Source organism: Convolutriloba macropyga, chromosome 4 (genome assembly GCF_964194025.1).
Source record: "Convolutriloba macropyga chromosome 4, txConMacr16.3, whole genome shotgun sequence".
Lineage (NCBI taxonomy): Eukaryota > Metazoa > Xenacoelomorpha > Acoela > Convolutidae > Convolutriloba > Convolutriloba macropyga.
Genome location: NC_134471.1, coordinates 19082372 through 19107891, shown reverse-complemented (window position 1 = coordinate 19107891; position 25520 = coordinate 19082372). Strand labels below are relative to the sequence as shown.

General features: G+C 34.0%; 1 protein-coding gene across 1 annotated transcript; it reads right to left on the bottom strand.

Moving 5' to 3' along the window:
- LOC142338299 (uncharacterized) lies at positions 1-24781 on the bottom strand. The gene is made up of 4 exons (XM_075387985.1): positions 24376-24781; positions 21540-21742; positions 17549-17648; positions 1-262 (listed from the first exon to the last, which is right to left on the bottom strand). The coding sequence occupies exons 1-4, from the start codon at positions 24428-24430 to the stop codon at positions 117-119; spliced, it is 504 nt and encodes a 167-aa protein (XP_075244100.1). The 5' UTR covers positions 24431-24781; the 3' UTR covers positions 1-116.
- Between the last annotated feature and the right edge of the window lie 739 nt (positions 24782-25520).

Sequence of the window (25520 nt, the reverse complement as noted above, 5' to 3'; positions counted from 1 at the left end):
TACTGGGGGGACACAAACGGAAATGAGGGGACATATCTCCGAGAATTTGACATTTTTTGTTACTTTGTGTTTCATCAGGTGAAAAAGAAGGTGGAATTTCCATCAGGCGGTATCTTTTAAATCCAGGTAATCGCTTTCTTGTAATTGTTTGACTCTGTTTTGAGTAGTATTGCCTGCATAATGAGACAGAGGAACAGTGCGCATAGAAGAAAGAACAGTGTTGAAGCCAATAGCACGATAAGTGACCGCCTTCTTCCGCCGTCTGAAAAACAAAATAATTCATTTACACAAATTGTTCAGAATTAGTTTTAAAAGTACTGGAAAACTTTGCGCCTTGATTTATTGCATCCGATAAAATTGCTTCCGATAAATTTATATATATATATATATATATATATATATATATATATATATATATATACTAGCAGGCCCGCAGAAGCATAACAAGAACATCATTTAAAGAATAGAAGTTTGGGCTGGAAGTTTGGGCGTACCACCTTGGGCTGGAACACATGCCCCTCGTTTAACAGCCATAGGTTCTACGTTACGTTATCGTTGTGTTTGGTTCAATATATTACCCCAAGTACCAGCAATTTTGTGTTCAATTTTTTTTGGCTTTGCCAACTTGCATATTTACGGAGCGCTAAGATTTGTACAGATAACGAACTTCTTCATGGTCGCCTACATAGGTTATGCGGCATGTTTAAGGAGCGTTAAAAAAAGAAAAGAAAAAAGATATGAAGGAAGTCAAAACAGAAAAAAAGAAAGAAACGAAAGAAAGAAAAGAAGGAAAAAAAGCCAAAAAACAGGAAAAAGAACCGAGAAGAAAGACAGAGCAAAAAAGAAAAGCAAGCGAGAAAAAGTGAAAGAAAGACAGAAAAAAGGACAACAGAGAAAAGAAAAAGAAACGAAATAAAGCAAGAGAAAAGAGAAACGCAAGAGAACCGAGACAGAAAACAAGAGAGACAGAAAAAAGAAAGTGAAAAAAAGCAGAAACGGAAGAGAAAACAAAGAAAGAAGAAAGAGAAAAGAAGGACAGAAAGGAATGAAAGAAACAAAAGAAACAGAAGACAAAAGAAAGACAGAAAAGAGAAAGAGCAAAAAGAGAAAAGAGACAAAAAGAAGCAGAGAAAAGTGACAAAAACGAGAGAGAAAAGGAGAGAAAACAGAGATTAGCGACAGAAGACCAAGAAGACAAATAAAAAAAAGAGCAAGAATAAAAGAAACACGAGAGAGAAAAGCAAAAAAAGTTGGAGAGAAAAGGAACAAAGAGAATCGAACCAGAAAAAAACCGAGAAACGAAATACAGAAAAGAGACAAAAGAAGGAAAATGGAAAAAAAAGTGAAGAGCAGGACAGAAGTAAGAGAGAAAAGCAGAAGAGAAAGAGAGAAAAAGAAGAAATAAAGAAAGAAAATTGACAGAAAGAAAGGAGTGAGAGAGAAAAAACAAAAACGAAAAGAGAAAAAACGGAAGAAAAACGAACAGAAACGAAAGAGGTAAAAAAAAGTGAAAAAAAAAGATAAAAGAGAAATATAGGAGAAGAAAGCGGGAGAGAAAAGAAAGAGAAATAGCAAAAGTGAAAACAAAACCAGAAAACAAAGAGAGCACCGAGAAAATGAAGAATTAACAAAAAAGGAACGCAAGAGAGAAAAAAGAAAAGTAGAGTAAAGAAAGTCAGAAAAAGAAAAAAGAAATAGAAAAGAGACCAAAGAAAGAGAAAAAAGAAAAGCAGACAAAAAAGAACAGCAAAAAAGAGAGAAGAAGGACAGAAAAGAAAGAAAAATAAGAAACAGAAGAAAAGAAAAGCTGAAAAGAACAGAAAAAACGGACAAAAAAGAGAAATGAGAGAAAGGAAAGACGGAAAAGAGAAACAAGAGAAAAAATAAAAGCAAGAGAGAAGAGAAAATGAGAAGAGAAAAGAACAAGAAACGAAAAAGAAAAACGAATGGGCGAGAAGAAAGGCAGAACAGAAGGACAAAAAGACAAAAGAAAGAAAGAAAAGAAAAAAATACAGAAAGCAAACAGAGAAAAGCAAGAGCAAGAGAAAGAAAGAGGAGAGAGGAGAGGAACTTAAGACAAAACCGAAAGAGAGGAACGAAAAAGAAAAAAGAATGAGATAAAATAAAGGCAGAGGAAAAAGATCCGAAAAAACACAAAAGAGGAAAGAGAAAAACCGAAGAGAAAAAAATTCAAATGAAAAAGAGAAGTGAAAAGAGAGAAGCGCAAAAAAACGAACAGCAAGACAGAAAGGGGAAGAAAAAAGACAGAAAAAAAGACAAATGAAAGAAGCGAAAACAAAAAAAAAAGAAACGAAGAAGAAAAATAAAAGAAAGACAGAAAAAAAAGTTTAAAAAGTGTAAATACAGAGACAAAAAAGAGAGAAAAAGACAAGAAGAACGAGAAAAGAAAGAGAGAAAAGAAAGACAGAAAAAAAAGGGACAGCAAGAGAGAAATACAGAGGATGAAAAAAAAAGAAAAAGAGAAAACGAATAGGAGAAACAAAAAAAAACGAATGGGAGAAACTAACAAAAAGACAAATGAGAGTGAAGGGAAAAGAAAGTGAAAAGTGAGAGAAAGGGGGAGAAAAAAAGCAGAAAAGACAAGAAAGAAGCAAAAAAAAAGAAACAAAAAAAGAAAAATGCAAAGAAAGGCAGAAAAAAGAACAGAAAGGAAATACAGCCAAGAGGGAGGAAAGAATGATGAAAAAGACAGGAAAAAGGAAAAGACAGGGGAGAAAAGAAGGACAGAAAAAGAAAAGCAAGATAAAAAAACAAAAAAGGAAAGAGAAAAAATCGAAAAAGTGAAATGGAAGGGAGAAAGTAAAAACGTTACACAAAAGCTATATCCCGCCATTTTACTATCTAGCTGATTTCAATGGACAGTTTTGCATCTTCGATTTCATTTCGGTAATTGAGCTTAACTTAAGTTTTATTTATTCCGTCAATATGTGAGATGAATCAGTACATGTCATTAAAGGACTATTTTGAGTAATAAATTTTTTGACTTTATAAGCAGGTTTTCTGTCATTGATCAATTTTTGAAACCGCAGTTTTCCAGTCGTTGATCCTTTTGGCACTGGCAAATTTTTGGTCAATGAGCTATTTTTACATCCGCGGCTATTCAGTCATTGACCCCTATTGCACAGGTATCTTTTCGGTCATTAACTTTTTGAAAATGAGAGCTTTTCGGTCATACGCAGTTTTTCGGTCAATGACCCAATTTTACATCTACCACTATTCAGTCATTGACCTTTACGGCTAATAGGTAACGTTTCGCTCATTAACTTTTTGGTAGGAACATATTTTCGGTCATTGACCTTTTTCACATTACGTGCATAACGCTTTGCTGCATATTTAAGAGGCGTTAAAACATGTGGAGATTAGGAGCTTAAACATGGAGGTATGTATTTGAATTGCGCTTAATATATAGATAGATATATAGAAGATAGTGACAGGAGGCAAGACATGGCGAACTAAAAAGTGTGAAAAAAGGCGGGAATTGGAGAAAGTAGAAACGGATGCGACGTTAATGGACAAAAATACCGATAAATACGCGGCTCAACTGCTCCTTAGCTCAACTCATTGCGCTTCCGCTCCCCAAGCCATAGACCGAAGTTCGAACCCGACTGTAAAATAGATTGATGCGATTACTCTAATTGTAACTTATTACGCAAAATGTTTGCGTGGCCGATTTGGATTTTTGAATGATCTTTTGCTTCACTTTTTTCATTTTTGCTCCATATCAGTCTCATTAAAGGCGTAAACAAAACTGAAAACAGTGAAGCAATAGAGAATTTGAAAACCAATTTGGTCACGCAAACATTTTGCGTAATAAGTTCTGATTAGAAGAATCGAATCAATCTATGTTACGGAGAATTTTAAAACGTTACAAAAAAAAGCTTGTCACAGCTTTTTTGGTAACGTTTTTGATCTTCGATTTCATTTCGGTAATTGACCATTACTTAAAAAATTTTTATTCTGTCAAAATCTGTGGTGCATCAGCACATATCATTCTAGGACTCTTTTCGTGTAATAAATAGATTCATGTTGTATTACAGTTTTTCACTCATTGACCTATTTTTGCATCCACAGTTATTCGGTCAATGACCCTTTTGGCACACGCAGCTTTTCGGTCCTTGGCAGCTTTTCGGTCAATGACATATTGTTGCATCCACGCCTATTCAGTCATTGACCTTCACGGCATAGATAGCTTTCGGGTCATTGACTCTTTTGGCGACAGCAGCTTTTCGGTCATTGACTTTTATCAAAATATTGCATGTTTACCTTTGCTGCATGTTTAAGAGGTCTTAAAACATGTGCAGATTAGGATCTTAAACACTGTGGTATAGGTATTTGAATAGGTGGTATAGGTATATAGAGATAGATATATAGTGACAGGAGGAAAGACATGGAGCACAAAAAATGTGTGCAAAAAGGAGCGAATTGGAAAAAGGAGAAACGCATGCGACGTTAATGGACAAAAGTCCCGATAAACTACGCGCCTCAACTGCTCCTTAGCTCAACTCATTGCGCTTCCGCTTCTCAAACCCTAGACCCATGTTCAAACCCGGCTGTTGTCAGTCACTTTCTCAGAAAACCATGTTTAAGGGCCATTAAAGCATGTTAAGATAGGCGCTATAACATGGTGTTCAGTGGCTCTCTGTCGACGTTGAATTAATATATACTAGCAGGCCCGCAAAAGTATAACAAGATCATTTGAAAAATAGAAGTTTTAAAATTCATTTTTTTCTACCACCTCGGGCTGGAACACATGCCCCCCGTTCAACAGCCATAGGTATTACGTTACGTTACCGATGTGTTTGGTTTAGTATAATACCTTCAAGTACCAGCAATTTTGTGTTCAACTTTTTTCGGCTTTGCTGACCCTTAAAATTAGGGAGCGCTAAGACTTGTACAGATAACGAAATTCTACATGGTGTCGTAGCGTAACGCATGTAATACGTTAGGCTGCATTTTTAAGGAGCGTAAAAAAGAGAAGAAACAAGATATGGAGGGAGAGAAAACAGAAAAAAGAAAACAAAGATAGAAAAGAATGAGAAAATAAAGAAACGAAAGGGCGAAACGAGACAGAAGACAAAGGAAAGACAGAAAAAAGAAAAAGGGCAGCAAAACAGAACAGAAGAAAAAGAGAGAAAAGAAAGAAAGAAAAGACATAAAAGAGAAAAAAACAGAAAAGAAAGGAAGAGAAAGAGAGAAAAGCAAGATAAAACGAAAGAAAAAATGACTGAAAAAAAGACAAAATAGAGAGAAAAGATGGGTGGATGAAAGAGGAAAAAGTCAAAAAAGACAAATGAAACAGAGAAAAAAACAAACGAAAAAAAGGAAGAGTAAGAGAGAAAGGAGGGAAAAGAAAAAAAGGACAGAAAAAAAAGAGAGAAAAGAACGACAAACATATAAGAGAGAATAAATCGAGAAACGAAAGACAGAAAAGAAAAACAAAAGAAAGAAAAGAGAAAAGCAAAAAAGCAAGAGAGAAGTAAGAGAGAAAAACAGGAGAGAGAGAGAGAGAGAGAGAAAAAAAGGCAAAATGAGAGAAAGAAGAGAATGAGAGAGCAGAAAAAAAACAAATGAGAAAATAAAGGAAAAAAGAACAGAAAGGAAAGAGTTAAAAGAAAGCGAGAGGGAGCAGAAAAAAACAAATGAGAAAATAAAGGAAAAAAGAACAGAAAAGAAAGAGTTAAAAGAAAGCGAGAAAAGAGACAGAATTAAAAGACAGGAAAGAGAAACGCAAGATAAAAGAAAAACAAATCAAGAGAGAAAAGAAAGACAGAAAAAACACAAAAGAGCGGTAGAAAAAAAACAGAAAAGAAAGAGAAAAGAACGAGAAAACAAAGAGAAATGACAGAGGAACGAAAGAGAAAACGAATGAAAACAAATAACTGCAGGAAAAATAACAGAAAAGAAACAGACAAAAGCAATAGAGAGAAGAGAGAAATGAAATACAAAAAAGGAAAAGGAAAACGACAGAAAGCAAAAAAGAGAGAAGAAAGCAGAAAGAACAGAAAAAAAAGAGTACGGGAGAGACAGAAAAGAAAAACTAAAAACGAAAAGAGGCAGAAAATACTAGCAGAAAGAATTGAGAGAAAAGAAAAAACCAAAGACAGTAAAGACAGAGAAAAGTAAGAGAAAAGAAAGACAGAAAAGTAAGCGAGACAATAAAGAGAGAAGCTAAACAGGAACAAAAGAGAGAAAGGATGAGAAAAAAGAAGGAAAACAACTGAAAAGAGAAAACAAAGAGAAAAGAAAAGCAGAGAAGAAAGAGTAGACTAAGACAGAAAAGAAATAGAAGGTAAAGAGGAACGAACGACAAGCTAAAGAGAGGAACGAAAAAGAGAAAAACCATTAAGAAACTAAAAGGAGAAAAGAAAGAATAAAAAAGAGAAAAGAAACGCAGACAAGTACAGAAAAAGACAGAAAAAAAGCAGAACGAGGGAAAAGAGAGAGAAAACAAAAAAGGAGAGATAAAGTAAGGAAAAAAGAAAGAGAAAAGAAAGTGAAAGGAAAGATAAAAAGCAGAAGTGACAGAGAAAAAGAAATATAACCAAAAACAAAACAATTCAAGAAAATAAAAAGCAAAAGAAGGAGCAAAGAAAGAAAGAGACGGAAGAGAAAAGATCTTCCTTCGAAAGTAAAAAAGAGAAAAATTGACCAAATTCTTCACAGGCTAACTTTTGATTTGACCTAAAAAAACTGGCAACAAAAGATTCAGTTAATTAAACTTCAGTTGTTCAAAATTTATATGAAACTGAGAGCAAGCGAAACTGAAAACAAAAGAAGCAAAAAATTGTTTAAAAATTGGTCACGCAAACATTCAGCGTTAAAAGTTCCGCTCAAAACATCAGGGGCTATCCAGTCATTGACCTTTATTGCAAAAATTACTTTTTGGTCATTGACTTTTTGGACTTTTTGACAATGCCAGCTTTTCGGTCATAGGCAGCTTTTACAAAAACGAACCATTTTTACATTCAGTATTCAGTCATTGACCTTTAAGGTATGGGTAACTTTTCGCTCATTTACTTTTTGGCAAGGTCAAGTTTTCGGTCATTGACCTTTTTCAAAATACATGCGAATCAAAACTCTTTGATGTATATTTAAGAGGCCTTAAAACATGTGAAGATTAGGAGCTTAAACATATGGGTATAAGTATTCCAATTATTTTTAATATCTAGATTGATAGAAGATAGATAGTGACAGGAGAAAGGCATGGAGCACAACAAATTGTAAAAGGAGGGAATTGGAGAAAGTAGAAGCGGATGCGACGTTAATGGACAAAAATCCCGATAAATACGCGGCTCATCTCTTTCTTAGCTCAGCTCATTGTGTTTTTGCCTCTTAACTCACAGACACCGGTTCGAATCCGACTGTTGCCAGTCGCTTTTTGCCGAAAAGCATGTTTAGGGGCTGTTCAAATATGTAAAGATTAGGAGCTTAAACATGGTGCCTCTTATGTCGACACTGAATTAATATATAGATATAGATGACAGCCTTTCGGTCATAGGCAGCTTTTCGAACAAAGAACCATTTTTGCATTCAGTATTCAGTCATTGACCTTAAAGGCATAGGTAACTTTTCGGCCATTTACTTTTTGGCAAGGTCAAGTTTTCGGTCATTGACCTATTTCAAAATACATGCGAATCAAAACGCTTTGATGTATATTTAAGAGGCCTTAAAACATTTGAAGATTAGGAACTTAAACATGGTGGTATAGGTATTCGAATTATTTTTAATATGTATATTGATAGAAGATAGATAGTGACAGGAGAAAAACATGGAGCAGAAAAAATTGTAAAAGGAGGGAATTGGAGAAAGTAGAAACGGATGTGACGTTAATGGACAAAAATCCCGATAAATACGCGGCTCATCTCTTTCTTAGCTCAACTCATTGTGTTTTTGCCTCTTAACTCACAGACACCGGTTCGAATTCGACTGTTGCCAGTCGCTTTTTGCCAAAAAGCATGTTTAGGGGCTGTTAAAACATGTAAAGATTAGGAGCTTAAACAAGGTGCCTTTTATGTCGACACTGAATATATATATATATATATATATATATATATATATATATATATATAAATAAATATATAAATATTAAGATTGTTTGGGAAGACGCTTTGTCAATGAATTAATTAAGGGAGCAAAATATGGTGACCCAGAAGAGATAGAAAAAATACTATAAACTCATGTTTGCAGAGCCAATGAAGACTGGTGGCTTAAGTATTAGCTTCTGACAGCATTGGTTCTTCACTGAAACCGTTGAAAGATTTGACCTAAAAAAACTGGCAACAAAAGATTCAGTTAATTAAACTTCAGTTGTTCAAAATTTATATGAAACTGAGAGCAAGCGAAACTGAAAACAAAAGAAGCAAAAGATTGTTTAAAAATTGGTCACGCAAACATTCAGCGTTAAAAGTTCCGCTCAAAACATCAGGGGCTATCCAGTCATTGACCTTTATTGCAAAAATTACTTTTTGGTCATTGACTTTTTGGACTTTTTGACAATGCCAGCTTTTCGGTCATAGGCAGCTTTTACAAAAACGAACCATTTTTACATTCAGTATTCAGTCATTGACCTTTAAGGTATGGGTAACTTTTCGCTCATTTACTTTTTGGCAAGGTCAAGTTTTCGGTCATTGACCTTTTTCAAAATACATGCGAATCAAAACTCTTTGATGTATATTTAAGAGGCCTTAAAACATGTGAAGATTAGGAGCTTAAACATATGGGTATAAGTATTCCAATTATTTTTAATATCTAGATTGATAGAAGATAGATAGTGACAGGAGAAAGGCGTGGAGCAAAAAAAATTGTGAAAAAAGGAGGGAATTGGAGAAAGTGGAAACGGATGCGACGTTAATGGACAAAATTCTCGATAAATACGCGGCTCATCTGTTTCTTAGCTCAACTCATTGCGCTTTTGCCTCTTAACACACAGACACCGGTTCGAATCCGACTATTGCCAGTCGCTTTTTGCCGAAAAGCATGTTTAGGGGCTGTTAAAACATGTAAAGATTAGGCGCTTAAACATGTTGCCTTTTATGTCGACACTGAATTAATATATGGAAGATATAGATGACAGCCTTTCGGTCATAGGCAGCTTTTCGAACAAAGAACCTTTTTTACATTTAGTATTCAGTCATTGACCTTTAAGGCATAGGTAATTTTTCGGCCATTTACTTTTTGGCAAGGTCAAGTTTCCGGTCATTGACCTTTTCAAAATACATGCAAATCAATATGCTTTGATGTATATTTAAGGGGCTTTAAAACATGTGAAGATTAGGAGCTTAAACATGGTGGTATAGGTATTCGAATTATTTTTATTATGTAGATTGATAGAAGATAGATAGTGACAGGAGAAAGGCATGGAGCACAACAAATTGTAAAAGGAGGGAATTGGAGAAAGTAGAAGCGGATGCGACGTTAATGGACAAAAATCCCGATAAATACGCGGCTCATCTCTTTCTTAGCTCAGCTCATTGTGTTTTTGCCTCTTAACTCACAGACACCGGTTCGAATCCGACTGTTGCCAGTCGCTTTTTGCCGAAAAGCATGTTTAGGGGCTGTTCAAATATGTAAAGATTAGGAGCTTAAACATGGTGCCTCTTATGTCGACACTGAATTAATATATAGATATAGATGACAGCCTTTCGGTCATAGGCAGCTTTTCGAACAAAGAACCATTTTTGCATTCAGTATTCAGTCATTGACCTTAAAGGCATAGGTAACTTTTCGGCCATTTACTTTTTGGCAAGGTCAAGTTTTCGGTCATTGACCTATTTCAAAATACATGCGAATCAAAACGCTTTGATGTATATTTAAGAGGCCTTAAAACATTTGAAGATTAGGAACTTAAACATGGTGGTATAGGTATTCGAATTATTTTTAATATGTATATTGATAGAAGATAGATAGTGACAGGAGAAAAACATGGAGCAGAAAAAATTGTAAAAGGAGGGAATTGGAGAAAGTAGAAACGGATGTGACGTTAATGGACAAAAATCCCGATAAATACGCGGCTCATCTCTTTCTTAGCTCAACTCATTGTGTTTTTGCCTCTTAACTCACAGACACCGGTTCGAATTCGACTGTTGCCAGTCGCTTTTTGCCAAAAAGCATGTTTAGGGGCTGTTAAAACATGTAAAGATTAGGAGCTTAAACAAGGTGCCTTTTATGTCGACACTGAATATATATATATATATATATATATATATATATATAAATAAATATATAAATATTAAGATTGTTTGGGAAGACGCTTTGTCAATGAATTAATTAAGGGAGCAAAATATGGTGACCCAGAAGAGATAGAAAAAATACTATAAACTCATGTTTGCAGAGCCAATGAAGACTGGTGGCTTAAGTATTAGCTTCTGACAGCATTGGTTCTTCACTGAAACCGTTGAAAGATTTGACCTAAAAAAACTGGCAACAAAAGATTCAGTTAATTAAACTTCAGTTGTTCAAAATTTATATGAAACTGAGAGCAAGCGAAACTGAAAACAAAAGAAGCAAAAGATTGTTTAAAAATTGGTCACGCAAACATTCAGCGTTAAAAGTTCCGCTCAAAACATCAGGGGCTATCCAGTCATTGACCTTTATTGCAAAAATTACTTTTTGGTCATTGACTTTTTGGACTTTTGGACAATGCCAGCTTTTCGGTCATAGGCAGCTTTTACAAAAACGAACCATTTTTACATTCAGTATTCAGTCATTGACCTTTAAGGTATGGGTAACTTTTCGCTCATTTACTTTTTGGCAAGGTCAAGTTTTCGGTCATTGACCTTTTTCAAAATACATGCGAATCAAAACTCTTTGATGTATATTTAAGAGGCCTTAAAACATGTGAAGATTAGGAGCTTAAACATATGGGTATAAGTATTCCAATTATTTTTAATATCTAGATTGATAGAAGATAGATAGTGACAGGAGAAAGGCGTGGAGCAAAAAAAATTGTGAAAAAAGGAGGGAATTGGAGAAAGTGGAAACGGATGCGACGTTAATGGACAAAATTCTCGATAAATACGCGGCTCATCTGTTTCTTAGCTCAACTCATTGCGCTTTTGCCTCTTAACACACAGACACCGGTTCGAATCCGACTATTGCCAGTCGCTTTTTGCCGAAAAGCATGTTTAGGGGCTGTTAAAACATGTAAAGATTAGGCGCTTAAACATGTTGCCTTTTATGTCGACACTGAATTAATATATGGAAGATATAGATGACAGCCTTTCGGTCATAGGCAGCTTTTCGAACAAAGAACCTTTTTTACATTTAGTATTCAGTCATTGACCTTTAAGGCATAGGTAATTTTTCGGCCATTTACTTTTTGGCAAGGTCAAGTTTCCGGTCATTGACCTTTTCAAAATACATGCAAATCAATATGCTTTGATGTATATTTAAGGGGCTTTAAAACATGTGAAGATTAGGAGCTTAAACATGGTGGTATTCGAATTATTTTTATTATGTAGATTGATAGAAGATAGATAGTGACAGGAGAAAGGCATGGAGCACAACAAATTGTAAAAGGAGGGAATTGGAGAAAGTAGAAGCGGATGCGACGTTAATGGACAAAAATCCCGATAAATACGCGGCTCATCTCTTTCTTAGCTCAGCTCATTGTGTTTTTGCCTCTTAACTCACAGACACCGGTTCGAATCCGACTGTTGCCAGTCGCTTTTTGCCGAAAAGCATGTTTAGGGGCTGTTCAAATATGTAAAGATTAGGAGCTTAAACATGGTGCCTCTTATGTCGACACTGAATTAATATATAGATATAGATGACAGCCTTTCGGTCATAGGCAGCTTTTCGAACAAAGAACCATTTTTGCATTCAGTATTCAGTCATTGACCTTAAAGGCATAGGTAACTTTTCGGCCATTTACTTTTTGGCAAGGTCAAGTTTTCGGTCATTGACGTATTTCAAAATACATGCGAATCAAAACGCTTTGATGTATATTTAAGAGGCCTTAAAACATTTGAAGATTAGGAACTTAAACATGGTGGTATAGGTATTCGAATTATTTTTAATATGTATATTGATAGAAGATAGATAGTGACAGGAGAAAAGCATGGAGCAGAAAAAATTGTAAAAGGAGGAAATTGGAGAAAGTAGAAACGGATGTGACGTTAATGGACAAAAATCCCGATAAATACGCGGCTCATCTCTTTCTTAGCTCAACTCATTGTGTTTTTGCCTCTTAACTCACAGACACCGGTTCGAATTCGACTGTTGCCAGTCGCTTTTTGCCAAAAAGCATGTTTAGGGGCTGTTAAAACATGTAAAGATTAGGAGCTTAAACAAGGTGCCTTTTATGTCGACACTGAATATATATATATATATATATATATATATATATATATATATAAATAAATATATAAATATTAAGATTGTTTGGGAAGACGCTTTGTCAATGAATTAATTAAGGGAGCAAAATATGGTGACCCAGAAGAGATAGAAAAAATACTATAAACTCATGTTTGCAGAGCCAATGAAGACTGGTGGCTTAAGTATTAGCTTCTGACAGCATTGGTTCTTCACTGAAACCGTTGAAAGATTTGAAACGAAAAAAAATCTTTAACAACAGTTTCTCTCTGGACTGATTTTTTGTCAATTTCTCTTCGATTTCAATGGGAAGCTGTACTTGAGCCGATGAAAACTTTCGACTCTACTGCAATTGACTTCTCTAAAATCCATTCCAACTATCTGTTACATTCTGTTCAGTGTACGTGAACAGATCAACCGTTCCGAGTAAGTTCTTTCCTACTTTTCTCTCCCAAGTTGTTTTGTCTGTATTTCTCTACAAGACGAGAAGCGTTTTAAAGGCTTTTAGCAATTAGTTCACAAAAGGATAGTAGTTGAAATAATACATAAATGACTCGATAAAGAAGGTAAAAAGATACAGGGGAGTTTTTTGACAATTTTTAAGTAAGAGTTAAGGGGGTTTCGGTGCCGAGGCAACCACACAACAGGCAAAATCGGCTCTGAAAGACATCAAGGAAAATTTCAAAATGTTTTCCAGAACATGTTCATTTCTATCGATTGTCGTTATCGAAATGAGCTTGTTCATTTCAGAAAATTTGTATGTACAGGCAGCTGCCGGTCAACGTTGACTCGGATTTGTTTTGTTACACTCAATATAATTTATTGTAGGGTGAGGCAGACATTGATTAAGTTTATTATGCAGACCCAAATATTTGCTGCCTCTGATTTTATAGTCAGTGAAAAAATAAAATGGAGAATATTAGTGCCTGACTTTTTCCCGTTTTTTGGAAGTTAAATGGTCTATGAAAAATTGTTTGACAACATGTCTAGCAATGTCAATGAAAAAGTGACGTTTAAGTTTCAGTTTTTGAGCTGCTAAAAAAATTATAATGTCAGTTTTAAAATAACCGTTTTAATTGAGCGCTGATATAGCGTGTCCCATAAAGTTGAAATAAGCGCAGTTTCAAAGGCCACATATTAGAGTTCAAAGGTCAAACTTCAAATTTAAAACTTGTAGAAAAAATTGATGGATGAAAACTTAATGGACAAAACGTTGACATTCAAATGAGCACATCGATGCTCAATTGCATGTTTTTGGCGTTTTTCGAACGTTCGCTTAGTTCAACTTTACGGGAGAGACTAAAGAATGTTTGAATTTCATGTTGCTAAAACGTTTCAGTTGCGTGGTGAAACTTTGTTCTCTGTCTAGGCTCTATACGCAGTTAAAATCCCCTCTCAATCTAGAATACAATTTAGTTTTTTTGAATACCAATAATGCCTTACCATTTCAGTCGGAATTGATGACAGGTTAAGAAATTATAATTCAGTTTTGTTATAAAAGATGGAGATGGCTATTCAATAATGGCACTAATTGAATGAAATCGGTTCTTCGAACGTGATAGAAGCTCTCGTTATAATACAAATCAAATAAATTTTGAAAAAATTGCATTTAATGAACACTGTTACATGTATACGTTTTCTTTCACTGTGCATTAAATTATCTTCTCCGAAACACTTTTTTTAATGATTTTAACAAGCGTTTAAAGGATTTTCCGTCCTGTGTATGTTTTCATAGTTTTCCTAACTGCCTTCAGTCATGATGTGTTTGTTAATGATTCTAACAAAAGGAAGTAACCGATATTTTTCATTACAAAATGTTTTCAACAAACATGTTTTTGATCTTCTTTTTTCTGTTTCCTTTTTCTTGGTTTTAAAAAAAATGAGTTTGATTGATGAGATTAATGATTTTCTGCTTGTACATTTATCTTCTGTTTACTGAAATTTAGTGAGGCAAGCTTGATCTTCATAGTGATAGAAAACTGTTCTACTGATCCAACTTTTGCAAAATTGTGCAGAAAACCAGCGCCATCAAAACGAGCATCCATGAAATAGGAAACAAGCCTATAGACGTGTTGAAATCGTAAGTGTTAATTAACTCTTCTCTGAGCCTCTTGGCAAAACTAGTGTCCTATTTCCATTTTACCATGAAGTGCTTTTCTATAACTGGCGTGTTGATAATTTCGTGAGACTTTGGCAGAGTGAAATTGCGATTATAGTGAGAAACAATTTGTCAGTGGTTTCCAAAATATGCTGGTAAAATTAATCTGAAGCTGTTAAGAAGTAGCAGTAAAACATATTTCACATCAGTAAACAATTTATGATGCTAATACAAGCAGCCACGATAAAGTTTTTAATCAGAAAATGTTGTTGGACAAAAAGTTGTTGATATTGGTATTATATGTCTAAACCAAAAAATAAACATAAACAAGTACTGAACCTGAAAATGATGTCACTCCTGTTATAGCCTTGTAGCCCCATTCCCTATGGTTTCAAGGGGAGTGTAAAGGGAAGGACCCGGCAAATGAAATACAAATACGGAAAAACGAGTGAAGGTGTGTTACCATACAAGTGAAAAAATTAGAAACCCACTAAATTGGGAGGGGGGAACAATCATTCTTAGGCCTATTAGGACCAAAATGAATTGGTTCCAAATTTTGACTGATACTGAGGGGGGGGGGGGGCACTATATAAAAAGTAGTCTTACTATAGAAAAAGTAATATGCCTGTGTTGTGTAACGCTCATGTTCAAACAAAAATTTTGCATTGAGAAGCGATGTAAAAAAACGACAAAAAATATAAAAAAAGCGACTTCTTTCAAAAGAAGAAAGATGTTAGAAACGACATAAAACGATTAAAAAAGGATAAAAAACGATCAAAAAAATGTGATTTCTTACAATTATAACCGACATAAGAGACGAAGAAAAACGACAAAAAACGACCGCAAAACGTTGATTTTTTCCAAATTAAACAACGTAAGAAACGAAAAAAAATGACAAAAACTATCATTTCTTACACGTAAAAGACGACGGACGAAAAAAACGAAAACGAAGAGAACGATGAAAAACGCCAATAACGATGATTTCCGACAGTAATGTCGTGTTTTCGTCATTGGCCTCAACACGGTTAGTGATCTAATTCAGTTTTAACAAGAAATGCTTTTCTATAACTGGCGGTTTGATAATTACGGGAGAATTTTCAGCAGAGGGAAATTGCGAGAGAAACAATTTGGTAAATTTAGTCTGAAGTTTTCAGAAGTAGCAGAGAAAAATCTTCCGCACCAGTTAACAATTTATGATGCTAATACAAGTAGTCACGATATCGTTTTTGATAAATAAGTTGTTGCATAAAAAAGTTGTTGATATTGCTTCAATTTAGATAATGAGGTTGTTTTTTACAATTCAAAGAATTTGAATTGTATTGGGGCGCTGTCTTTTCTTAAAGATCTGTTCACACATTTTCATGATTTTTGAAGTCAAAGTGGAGTAGTGATTTTGGTCACGCCGAAACAGGAAGTGGAGCGAAAAAGCGAGTGGTTTTGCGGTGTAAAATTTTTTGCTCTAATTTTAAAGTATAATGAGAAAATGGTGTTTGAACAAAAATTCGGTTTCTCGGTAGTGGTTTTTTGTTCACATGCGGCAATTCCACTCTGATGTTTACTGTTTTTTCGATTTTTTGGATCGGATTTTTTTCTAAATGGTTTTCCCAATCCATTCGCAGCTCATTCTAGGCCTAATTTTTCTGTTTGAACCAAATTTCCCTTTCTCGCTAGTGGTTTTTAATAACATGCGGCATTTTAACTTTGGTTTTCTGTTTTTTTTTCATTTTTTTTATCTGATTTTTTTGGAAATAATTTTTTCAATTCAGTCATAGTCCCTTCTAGGTCTAGTCTTTTCTGAATTAAATTTTAATTTCTTGCTAGTGGTTTTTTTGTTCACATGCGGCATTTTGACATTGATTTTCTGTTTTTTCTGATTTTTTGATCTGATTTTTTTGATTGGTTTCTCAATTCACTCATAATCCATTCTAAGTCTAGTTTTTCTGTTTAGTCAATGAAAATTCTTTGAATTGTACGTCAGGACTTGTCCTGCTATGTTTTTATTTTTTGTAAATCGAAAAAAAGACTCTAATTTTTGTAAGAATTCGATTGGTAAAATTGAATTAGATGTTTTTTATTGTGTTTGACTCTGTTTGACGTCTATCGCAAAATGAAATGAACTGTTTTGGGACTCAATTCAAGCAGAAAGGCACCAAAACCATAAACCTTTTTTGTTTACGACTTTTTAGAAAAAAATGCATATGTTAAATGTGGACAAAAATGGATGGAAAAAATGAGTTTTTTCACTGATACCATTGGGTAAACGTAACCATGTAACCATTGTGAACGATTTTTAGCATGTGATTAAACTAGAAAAATAGCGCTCGAATGTTATCAGTAACTAGTTGAGACGAAGTTCATGACTCAATCGTTCTTGTGAAATTGGTAGTTGCAAAACTTTATAAATGTTCTCTCAACCTAATACAATTGCATTGCTGTTCTTTTTGATATAATTTTCTGAAATAAATCATCACTTAGTTTTCCTTTCATTATGTTCCAATTGACACTACCGTTATCGTAGGTATTAAATACGCGCTTTGTGACATGAGCGATTTGTTCACAAGGGATGCAATAATGTCGCTGTTGTCCACCCTTGGCCAAAAACAGACATCGTTAAAAAACTGTGTCAAAGAATTGTAAACCTGCATCAATTTTGAACTAATTTTGCCTTCCTCACAAATGTCTACTCACGCTTACAACCTTAACCTGAAAATATGGCCGTGAATAAGAGTTACAAACTCTAGTACATTTAGTCGAGCAAATGCCGTTTTGCTAACCTATTGTTTGTTTACTTTAAACTTACCATTCTTTTATATCTAAGCCTTCTGATGGTTGTGAGAAAAAGTTGGACCAAAAAGCTTAAAATCTGAACCCTAGAATTTTCCAGAACTTAAAAGCATCATTTCTTAGAACATTTTAAACGGCCGATTGGAGGGTCTTAAAACTTTAAACCATAGATAGTGAGCGTCATTATTAAAATTATGCCTAGAACTATAAATTTGACATTTTGATTAGTTTAACTAAAGCAAATTCAGAAAAAATTTGAAACAAATAATCGTTATGACCAGTTAAAAACATTTACAATGACTGAATGTGAAATGTTCCATATATCTCATTAACCTGCGTTAAAAAAGACACTATTACTCGCTGTTGAGCTGAGGATGAGTCCGTTTGCCTCCAAAGTGATAACTGCTTTGTATGTGGCCGCAACTTTTAGAACCTGAAATCAGTCACACTTGAATTTGAGCCAGAAATTTAGGTTGTCCACGTGAACATCTCAAAATTTGACAGCAAACAATTATAATGTTTGAATTCGGGATGGAAAAAATTTAAATGTTTATCTGTTAAGGAGATCTCTAATTGATTGAGGCAAATACAACAAAAAAGTGGTGCTTTTTGAAAAAAATGACACTATTAACCCTATAATTTTGCTTTCAAAATATTTGGCTAATTCATTTTAATAAACAAACAAACTGAGTTATTGCATTGATCTGAATAATTGGGTAGTTTCAGGTGTAAGGAATGGATATAATCTAAAATAAACCTATTGTTAGAAGCAGAATGTTTGCAGGCCGAAACAAAATATGCATTCTAGTTCGTCAGCACCATTGCACCATAATGCGCTCAAATGCTAGGACAATCGATCGAAACACAACGGATCGGAAGCGAAAATAGGGAAAATGGATCGAAAAATAAATTATTCAATTTGCATTTTGGTCAATCAGATTTGAGCAATCATTTATTATACAGCATATAACATATTCTGTTGTGATATTTTGTTCGGTTGTGATAGATTTATATTAAGTCCCACGTACCGCTAACGTATGGCCATGGCTTGCGAGGCATGGTCATAATGTGGTAATTATTTTTCGGCTCGCAATTAACGCTTAATTTCAACCAATAAGATCAGATTAATTTTCAATCTATTGTCCCAATTCTTCTGTTTTCAATCTGTTGTCCTTTCGATCTATTGTCCGGTCACCTGCGCTCAAGTATAAGTAAATATTTATGCAAATAGCTCACTTTTAAGAGTTCAATAAATTTTTCTCTTTTACCCTGCCAAAAATACAAAAAATAAAAAAAAACAAGGACATCGTTTGATTTATAGTGGTTGAGGGACATAAATTTCCAAAATTGCTTACAGATTATTAGAAAACAATTATCTTTTGTCTTAATCTCAATTGTATTGAAATAAATAAAAAAGGTGTTATTCACTTGCTACACTGACGCTCTTTGATTTATATAAGATGAAAAATGAAAAAAAAATGGCAGAAAACAGGTGTCAGCATAATTACGACGTTTCAATTAAATAGTTTTTCCTAATAAATTGATCATTATAAATGATTACAAGACAAATATCCCACCAAAATAACAAGTGAGCTCCTTGGTATCAGATTGTGCTTTTTGTTTTAAGTTACAAAGATCATAATTTGTGATCATGCCATAGATTTGTAGATAAATGACAAAATTAAAATAATGGATCTCGCCAGTTTTTTTCCTGCAATTTTATATTAAACAAATAGTTTAAACTTTTTGGATTTTACAGATCGCTGAATTGCAAACATTTTACAAGAATTAAAGACAAACATCTTGTTCAATTGTAGTCATTAATCCAAGTTATGGTCAAGTTAACTGTTTCAAATTTTCTGAACAATTTTCTATCCAGAAGGCAAATGACGTTTTCTGCTCGATTTACTGACTAATGATTAAATATTTGCTGAAATATATTTAGGTTTCCCATTTGCTTTCTTTCAGTTATTTTCAATAATCTCAAAACACATTTTACTGACTTGAATTTTTTTATTTTTTAAAATATATACACTCTTGGAGCAAAAACATGGCGGTAACCGTATTCACACGCCATTTTTAGGCATAGATTTTTAAAAATTTAAATTTGGGACGATGCATTTTCTTGGAATGAAAAAGAAAGCCTCAACCAATATCTTGCGGCATATTTAACCCAAATCAATAGGTAATTTTCCATTTTTATTCACAGTTTTGATTGAATACTGTTGCTCAGTTCAACCTGCTCCGTTGAGCTAAGTATGCCATTAGAGTGAGAAGAAACTACTCTACTCTGATTGTTTGTGCTCACGCAAATTCTCTTCCAGAATAAGTTCATTTCTGAAAAAAATTTCTGATACAATTATCTCAAACACTTTTTGTCTTAGGTATGAAGTAACGTTTGGGTTGAACCTAAGAACAAAAAACGAATTTGTTAACTTCTTCATTAGGGCACAACGTCTTCTGGGTTAAATTTTATTGCAATAGTAAATTGGCTAAACATGCGATGATACAAGGTTAGGCTTATTCAATATTTTTCAGTAAAGGTAAGTATGAATAAAAATAGAAACAATTAGTTAAATTATCTAAAATCTTTCTGACCGTAAAATATAAATGATCAACTTCAAGGCAAAAAAAATGATTTTTCCTATTATCAATACGGTTGTTCAAGGAGAACTTGGCTTTTTGTTCAGTTTCTGTATGAAAATAATTGTACTTTAGGGGTGAAAAGTTTACCAATACAAAAAAGCTATGAAACTGCATCTATGGCTCTGGACTAGCCTGGAGTCCTCCAATTGTGTTTTTGCTTGGCACATCTTGCAAAACAAAATAATTCAACTGAAAACGTACTCCTCAAAACTTTTCTTAAATCAACATATTATAGAAAATAGTTAGGTTTTCCAGAAATATTAACGCATCAGATATTTTTTGCCACAAAAAGTCAGAATAATGGAATTTTATCGACAAAAATTATGGCAGTTGAATTGGTTCCCACAACTTTCAACAATTTTTGATTCTTTATAAGTTGTCTTCTTCTATTAAATGTGGAGCCAATTGTTGGCGCCAATTATAAAAAAAAATTCAAATTAATCTATTGAATTGTAATTAATAATTTGTCAATTTGTCTCAATACTGAATAATTCCTAGCTTATATTAAATTGTGTATTCTGTTCTGATTCGTGCAGGAAATATTGATTTTGGTAATACTAAAAATTTTTCATCATTTTTGCAATGAACTATCAGCGCCTCCGTAAACCGCTTTTAAAGTGAACAAGATTGCTTCGTTATAGCCTAATGTCCCAATTTGAGCTGTGTGTTATTGATCAGAGATTAGACATTGAAAAGAACAGTGGTGTGAGAAAAGCTTTTTTTAGATATGGACGAGGATGCAAGCCAAAGCGTGGATAAAATTTGCTCACAAACAAAGTAAATTCTCTGCTCATAAACGAGCCAAAACTATCTAAAAACGAGTTAAAGTATGCACAAGTCTAATCATAGCCGATTTTTGACTGGACGTGTTTGATCAGTGACGATCACCTCAACTTATCTGGTTGAGAAATTTTCGCAAATATCTGTACGAAGCGCGATGTTTTTTCAAAAGTTTCGGCGCAAGAATCTTAATAATTTGCTGAAGTGCGTTGAAACGACTTTGCAAGAAACAAACAAAATTTTCACAAAATTTTGCGATGCTCTCCGGTTTTGTAGCCGACACTTAATCAACTGCGTCATTGATTGATTAACCTCTGTCCATTTAATTTAATTTCAAATGCAAATAAACAGTTTTGTAAGATTTGGGCTGAAATGCACTGAAACAATCTTCAAAACGCACTGAAAATTCAACTCATCTATCATTTTACTCCAATTATTAGTGTGAGGAAAAAATTGCACTGAAACAAAAAAGTAAGAATAATTGCACTGAAACAAAAAAAGTAAGAAAAATTGTACTGAAACAAAAAAGTAAGAAAATTTTCACTGAAAGAAAAAAAGGAATTGCACTGAACCAATCTTCGAATTGCACTGAAAATTTTACTCATCTATCACTTTATTTCATTAATTATTAATGGATTGAAAAAAATCGTAATAAATGCTAAAGGGACCTGAAATGCACTGAACTTATTATTCAATAAAATTTGAGCACATTTCTTACAAATTTTTAGTGCATTTCAGCGTATTATTTTGAGCTGAATTTTTGAAAAATTTCACTGCATTCAGCACATAAAGCGTATTTGTTGCTCAAAAATGTGCTCAAAAGGCGCCGCAATTTCGACCCGTTAGTTTTGTAAGAAAATAATTGCAGGAATTTTTGCAACAAAAATTAAAATTTAACCTCTATAGCCATTGAAGTTCCATTCTGATTCATTGTAGACATCCATACAGTTCTCCGATCTCTGAGTATTTTTAAATGATAAACGATTCGATGCTGGTCAGAAGATCTCTGGAATGCGCTGGAACCTGTCCATGTAATGATCAACGTTGGCTCACTGTCTTGGGGCCTGCGTTGAACCACAATTGAGACATCTTTGGGGGTTACTAAAAACAAACAAGAACACTCAAATTTGTGCACTTTTGTGAGATAAAATTTGCCCGCAAGTGTGAGCTTATTTCATTTCCTGTGTTAATACACGCAATCTTGATCACAGAAACATGTGTCGGCGAAATATGTTTGTATTTTTCATAAATTGTAAACAGTTTGAGATTTGAAACTAAAAAATAAATAATTCTTCAAATTTGACTGGTCATTTAACTGTTCAATGGTAAAATGTAAACCAAAAAATAGCAAGGCAAAAAAAATCAGCTCATTTTTCGTCACCAAATGTTACAGATGCTTTAAGCTAGAACTTTTTCCTTAGCCTAATGTTACTGCAATTCTTACAATGTTTCTGATTTTTTCTTCATTTGGGTAACGGTTTTGAAGATCAATTGTGATACTAAGATAACAGTAATATCCTTGTGTTTAACAAAATTCACCATCTATCAAAAGCTAATTTTGTAAAATGTTCAAGGTGACACAATAATGAATTAGACTCACAATATATGACCATAACCTATATTTCATCCTTCAATTAAATAAATATACTGGGAGTGCTGTAAGAAAACTGGGATCTTTTCAGCAATTGCCCCCCTTTTGGTACGTGGCCTACAGATTAGATGGCCGAATATGAGTTTGAGCGCAATTGCGAACTGCTGTTCACGGCCATGTCTTTCATGCCCTCCTGTGGGATGTAATCCGGAAATTGCGTGTCGGTTATTGCGGCAAAGCCACAACGAGCACGAAGCGCAACCACCGACCCGCCGTCGGAAATTCTTTTTGCCTTGTACTGCAATTCAGCTAAATCTCTTAGCATGGCTTATTTTATTTTATTGGGTTGAACATAGAATGCGCATACGTGGAAAGCTATTAGAAGTCTTGGATTGGCTAATGAATTGCTTGCTTAAATTCTATTCAAGAATAGCCCATCCGTTTTCAAAGGAGGGGGGGTAATTGCTCAAAAGATCCGAAAACTGAAATGATTTCAGAAAGAAAAAACAAGTTTAGAGAATGATTGAAAACTGTTTTACACTTTACTATAAACTTTACAATAACTTTACAGCACACTTTACTTTCCCTGTGCAAAAAAAACATTTTTCAACTTAATCTGCTGTGGAAAAAATTGCTAGCGTTCAAATAGTGTTTTATAGACAAAAAAGAAGTAAATGTTTAAAGCTAAAAAGTTGTAATAAACTTTTTGTTTAATGTACTTCAATTCAGAAAAATTTCAGAAGCTGGAAAAATGAACTTGCTTCGGAACACGCTAAGCGTTGCAATACACTTTATGTTTAGAAAACAATATTTCAGAAAACATTAGGTAGAAAATTGAAATAATTTGATTTCAGCCGTGATTTTGGTCTTAGTTCAACAGTACTTTGTTTTCTCTCTCCCCGACTTTCGGAAAATATTAGCAAAGTTAAAATTAAACAGAGTCAGTTTCAATTGTGAGTGGATCTAAGCAGATGGTTTCAAAAAAATTGGGCTGGCGATATGACAAGACTCTATGTTGAGTTTGTTAAATGTTTAGTTTTATGTTCTAAATATACCGCAAAGAGACATTTTCAGCTCTTTTCATTGAAGTTCTTGGGACATTTAGTGCATTTTTTAGCATATCTCTTAAATATCCAATTTTTAAAAACAAGAAAATCAGCAGATTCGGCGCATTTATTGTAAAAAATTACCATAACGTTTGCAAAAACAATCAGCTTCGATTCGTCAATGTTCCTGCATGTCATCAACAGCTGAAAAAATCAGCAATTTCAACATTTTTTGTGTAAAAATTCCGCATAAGTTACAAATAAAGTTCAACACTTTATTAATATGGCATACACACGTAGAGTCAAATTGAAGCTGTCTGAACTTTTTCCTTATATTTTTTTGTGTAATTCTTACTAATTTTTTTTCAATTCTTACTAACATAAATTGTTCAAGGCTTTCAATTTTTTTTCAAAAATTCCACAATTGACTGGCAAAATAGCAATGAATTTAGGCTTAAGTAGTTTAACTCTAACATATTTTTCACAACTTTCGCTGTTTCTTTACTAAATTTTTGATTGGAAAAATGTGGAATTTATGGCAAAAAAATCACTAAAAAATGTTTAAACTGAAGCAGAAAAGCATGGCTAAAGGAGAATCTTTCGAATACTCTTTCAATAATTCGTCACATTTAGCGGTTGCTAAATTTTGCCGTCAAAAATTATTTTTTCAAACTACTGTGAGCGCTTTTTACATATTTTGGAAATTCTTCAATTGTTGAGAACGAAGAAAAGCTAAGTTGGAAACACTCAAAGTTATTGTTGAGGTAAGATGAGGTTAAGCTTAGGAGTGTTAAGTTGGTGAGATCTTAGATGTTATAGTAAAGTTATGAGGTCGGCATGCGTTAGGGTAAATTAAAGAGTATCAAGTTAATCTTACCGATGAGGATAATCAAATTGGATAAATGAGTTAATTAGGTATATTTTCTAACAGTAACGTTGCAAGATTCAGCCATTATGAATGGTTATCTTGCAAAATTCTCGCTGAATGAATGGTTATCTTGAAAAATCCTGCAGAAATCTTGCAATATTGTGCAGAATCTTGCAGAATTTGACAGAGTCTTGCAAGATAACCATTCGAAATTAACTGGGGCACTTACTGTCGGCTTGGGTAATATAAGTCTCTCTTGAACACGCGAAATATCGCCAGTCCATTTTGCCATTATGCTCACCAAATTCTCCACTCAAAACCGGATAACGTCGCCCAAAGAGAAAACGAAAGTAATCCAATTTGTTGGCCAGTTTGCTGTAGTTCCTGTGAGTTGTTGGAGAAAAATTGAAAGCCCGTGTGTCGCACACAAGGATTGTCAGCTCAGAGTTCGGAAGTAATTTGTTTATGAACACGAAAGGACGGTTTCGTGTCAGTGAATAAGTTTGTAGGGGATTTACGCCTGGTCGAAGTTTGGTCGTTTTGTATACGTGAGCCAGATAGCGGATGTTGTCAGCGAATATAACGTCAGAAAGCGAGACATTAACCCAGGTATAGTCACTATATGGAGCTATTGACCACCTGAACAGAATTCAAAAAGTGTTATATCTTCGAATGGCTACAGTAGAGAGGTCAAATCAAGAAAAGACTGTGGTCACACGGATAAGAACAGTTTTTTAAACCCGTGTCCCGAGGTGTCAAAAATAGTTTAAACAATTTTTAATATTAAAACCTGAAGGATGAGGGTATGTCTCATTAGGCTTCGATGAAACTAAACCAAACGCCATTAGGGCTATATAAATTTTGGGATTTAAAAATCTTTTGAAAAATTTTTGGTGGCAACAAAAACAACTCTTTTGTCATCATATCATTTTTTCCAAAATCTCCTTGTTTGTCTTAAGCTTGTCAGGCTTCATCATTCAGGGTTCAATATGTTGATGAACTGTGTAACTGGTTGTGAGTTGGGTGATACAGCTTTTATCGATTTCATTTTGTACCAACGAGTTATTTTTTTGTTCATTTTTGGAGACAAAAATTTTAAATTTTCAGTTTTTTTTTATGAAGTATTGCTGTGGAAAGCCTAATAAGGTCAGAATATCCCTTTAGTTAACTATTGCATACAAATCAAAACGACAAACTTTTTTCTAATAAAAGTAAACTTTGTTTTAATTTGTAAGCTGTAAGTTGTTGTAAGCTTCGTAAAACCACTTAGTTTATAAAGCCAAAAAATTACTTATCTTGGTTTGTGTGGCGCGTGACATTCTCCTTCAGGGTCACTCTTCAACCTAAATTTCCCATAGTCACACATGCATTTGT

What these genes read in the sequence shown, in the direction of transcription:
- LOC142338299 (XM_075387985.1), bottom strand. Translation starts at nt 24,430, where the DNA reads ATGGACTGGCGATATTTCGCGTGTTCAAGAGAGACTTATATTACCCAA. An exon ending in TTATATTACCCAAGCCGACA is followed by an intron (nt 21,743 to 24,375) that starts GTAAGTGCCCCA and finishes GTTTGTTTTTAG; the next exon opens with TAACCCCCAAAGATGTCTCA. An exon ending in GAACTTCAATGGCTATAGAG is followed by an intron (nt 17,649 to 21,539) that starts GTTAAATTTTAA and finishes GACTGATTTCAG; the next exon opens with GTTCTAAAAGTTGCGGCCAC.